Below are 3,621 nucleotides of genomic sequence, written 5' to 3'. Positions count from 1 at the left end.
TTTTAAACATTTTTAATATACTATATTTATATAACAAAAATGATCAATTATCATAAATTAATGTCTTTTTTGATCATTGTATATTCAAAAAAAAAAATTCAAAAGCACAAATTTTTATTAATTTAAATAATTTTCAACTTGCTAAACTGATTTTTAAAAATATATATTCAAATACAAATTTCGTTACAACAACTGACTTTCGTTAAAAATGATTTTTGTCAAATGATCTTTCATCAAACTAAAAATCAAAACATACACTAAAAGACCAAGAAAATGCCTCCAAGTTCAAGAAACTGGCTCAGGTGCTCTTAAATAATCACAATTTAGACAATTTCTACGTGTTAATGTCATTCACGGGGCTAGGAGCCTCACAAAGAAATAATCCTAGTGCACAAAAACCTAATTGGCTAATTATCCCCTAAAAAGATGTCATACGAAAGACAATACAACACGAGGTCTTGTTTCAATGCTTCAGGCATAATGAATGGGAGAACTAAGGAAAAAGCCAATGCAAGTCCAATATACTGTGACAATCATGCAAGAAACCCTACATCTTAAGTGTTTCATTCTCGCTGTGAGTTCTTTTTATCACCCAAAACTCATTGCTTTTATTTTGCTTGGACCCCTTTAACAACAAAAACATCTTCAGATCTAGGCAACGGAGAAAGAAGGTGCTTCTCTTCTTGGTTGTCATCTATTTCTTGATCATCATCTGTTTCTTGATCGTCGTCATCTGCCAACACCAAGAAAAGTTACAGACGTTATGTTAATATTCCATGTCAGGTTGATAACATTAAGAAATAACAGAATATACACACACCCGTATTGACGTGGTATTCAGGCATTTGTTGTTTGACATTAGATACTTGAAGGCTTTCAGGAAGCAGGCAGCTACACAGACCACCTGAAAGTAGAACCAAAAGGCCATACTTAGAACCTGTGTTATCCAGAAAGGGGATAATATGGCTAAAAAGGATAGACCATTACTAGAAGCAGGAAAACAATGCCATTTCTTAAATTCATAGGCCCCGGAATGATGGCTTTCTTTGAACACAGAAGTGATAGAACACCCAAATATGATGTTATTTTATTATAAAGATAACGACAAGTGACTTCTGTGCCTAAATTTATCTTCAAATTACATAATAAAAAGTAAAACTCTGGAGTGGAGTTTTCTTTGCTGAACAAAAGATGGATTGGACTAAAGCCTTCACTCAAATCTGAAATCCTTGCCAGACTACTTTTGACAATTGACTCAAACTCTAATTAGACATAATGAATTACAAATGACTTTATTTTTACATCACACACTAGGGACTGAGATTTAGTAAATTTTCAAGGAAACTTATGTCCTGTAATGACCCAGAACCTCAAAATCCACAATGATAGGCAGACAAAAAAAAAAAAAAAATGATGCGTGACCTGTAATGCGTGTCTGACTTAGCTGAGTAGATCTAGAAGCAGAAAGGAACTACTGTCTTGTTCATAATTAGAATTCATGAGATAAAGAATGACTTAATGAATGCTTAAAGAAATTCCTGTTCACGTTTTACCTAGATTGGCAAGACGATTCACCCAGCCAGGGATCCTCTTTCCAGTCAATCTGCGGGAGAGATCATCTGTAAAATGATTGCAATTCTTAGAGATAAGGTGATAGCTATCCCCATAATACTCTGAAGCCATATTTTGAATAAACATCTGAAACTCTGAAGGACGCATATTTAATTGGCCCAAAGTGATTGAACGTCTATATATAAATCCAGGGCACTTCCTTGGCTCCACTTCAAAAACTCCACTTGTTGGATATTCATGAGCTCCGAACCCAAATTCTCTGCCATATACTGTTTAAACACCTCGCCCCCAAAAAACACATGATAAATAAAAGCTCCTTTCAAACAAGAATACAATAATCGAATATTTCCAAACAGGTCAAGAAAATCAGCAGAAACCACAAAATCTTAAATTGAACGACAACATTTCCATAGTAATTCTGACAAAATATTATCCATTCCTTTCAAACAAGAACAAATGGTATGCTTAATCAAAAGAAGAGATAAATCTTGATAAATAGGATATTAAACAAATAGTAGTGAGTATAGACCAATTTCTTCTCTCTCCATGACACATACAACTCCAAAATGATGAATTTTTGTTTCATTGTTTCACATCATATGCTTGTCTGGATCTAACCATTCCTTGTCCTATAGTCATATTTGCTACTCGCCCATAAAAAGTAGCAGTCACAATCAGTATTCTAGGGTCACTGGTTTTAGAGACACGGATTAGAATACCATAATTCGAAAAAAGAAAAAAGGCATAATGCGTCACGCAGTAGAGGTCAACTTTTAAATTGTCAGCCTCGTTAGAACAACATGATATTTTGTATCCATAGCAGTGCAGTGCCACAGAGAACGTGACAACATATGTAAAATCACTTCAGGGTTGAATCTATTCTTCACTTAAATTAATTGCAACCAACCATGTCTAGTTGCAGAGTTTCATGATCATGACTTTCACAATGCACCATGCTCTTGTGCTTCTAATTGCCACGACTTAACACCAATCATTCATTGTGCTTCCGGAGCACATGTAAATTCCTTCAGTCACCCTTCCAGAATCCAAAACATATTACATTCTATTCAAGTTTATCAAAACACTAACATATTCCTAGCAACAACTAAACTTTGTGTACTCCAGAAGTAAAACCAAAAGGGGAAAAATTGCAATGTCCTAATGCCACACAAAAATGAGCGTATTCATCGTACTAAAATGCTCTTACCTGGATCAAGCACGCAGAAACAAAGAAGTTGAAGAAACAACGAAGAATGTTCAGTAACAACGATGAAAAGAAAAGGCGGCTCTTACCTTCAATGCCAGAGTGATCAAGCACGCAGAAACAAAGAAGTTGAAGAAACAACGAAGAATGTTCAGTAACAACGATGAAAAGAAAAGGCGGCTCTTACCTTCAATGCCAGAGTGAAAGATTCCGAATCCAATCCAATAAGTGTAGTTGTTAAGAGGGGTGAGATCGTAGACGTTCAACACCACAGTTGTGCAGCAGTCACTTTTGTTCCCATTACAATCAGAGGTCGAATTGTAGGTCGCCATTTCAACAGGTAGTCAAAGAATTCCGGAGCTACCTTCCAAATCAAAGCACCGATCCTTTTCCGACACACTCCATCCACGAAAAAGACAAAATGAATTGAGTCTCAGAGATCCATATACTTCCACTGCCAGCAAGCAAACAGAAGGGGAGGGAAGCTTTGTGGTGTTTTGAGGTTGGTGAAGAAAATAGGTCAGAGCACTCTCAACGTTTCGAAACGAATCCCTTTATCACCGTTTGTATTGTCGAGTTGAGCCGTTTGTCTGTAATTTCCGGAGCACGACGCTGTAGCTATACGGTATTTGGAATCTGAGACAAAAACGTGGTTTGGGGGTCAGATAATCGATTATGTATCAGGAGAGAGAGAGAGAGAGAGAGAGAGAGAGAGAGCGAGAGAACCGCGTTTGAACTCCTTTTTTAAAAAAAAAAAAAACTATTTGATAATTTACTATACAAGTGACTGTGACGTATTTAAAAAATGATCTTTGTTAAATAATATGAGTATAAAATTCTTCAAA

At 35.9% G+C, this 3,621-nt stretch overlaps 1 protein-coding gene across 1 annotated transcript; it reads right to left on the bottom strand.

The window, feature by feature from the left end:
* Nucleotides 1–284: 284 nt before the first annotated feature.
* Nucleotides 285–3,387, bottom strand: LOC129300900 (deSI-like protein At4g17486). The gene is made up of 4 exons (XM_054939499.1): nt 2,964–3,387; nt 1,554–1,841; nt 821–904; nt 285–733 (listed from the first exon to the last, which is right to left on the bottom strand). The coding sequence occupies exons 1-4, from the start codon at nt 3,106–3,108 to the stop codon at nt 609–611; spliced, it is 642 nt and encodes a 213-aa protein (XP_054795474.1). The 5' UTR covers nt 3,109–3,387; the 3' UTR covers nt 285–608.
* Between the last annotated feature and the right edge of the window lie 234 nt (nt 3,388–3,621).

Source organism: Prosopis cineraria, unplaced genomic scaffold (genome assembly GCF_029017545.1).
Source record: "Prosopis cineraria cultivar Desert tree isolate PC_DT_omini unplaced genomic scaffold, ASM2901754v1 PC1802, whole genome shotgun sequence".
NCBI lineage: Eukaryota > Viridiplantae > Streptophyta > Magnoliopsida > Fabales > Fabaceae > Prosopis > Prosopis cineraria.
This window is presented reverse-complemented; position numbering and strand designations above follow the sequence as displayed.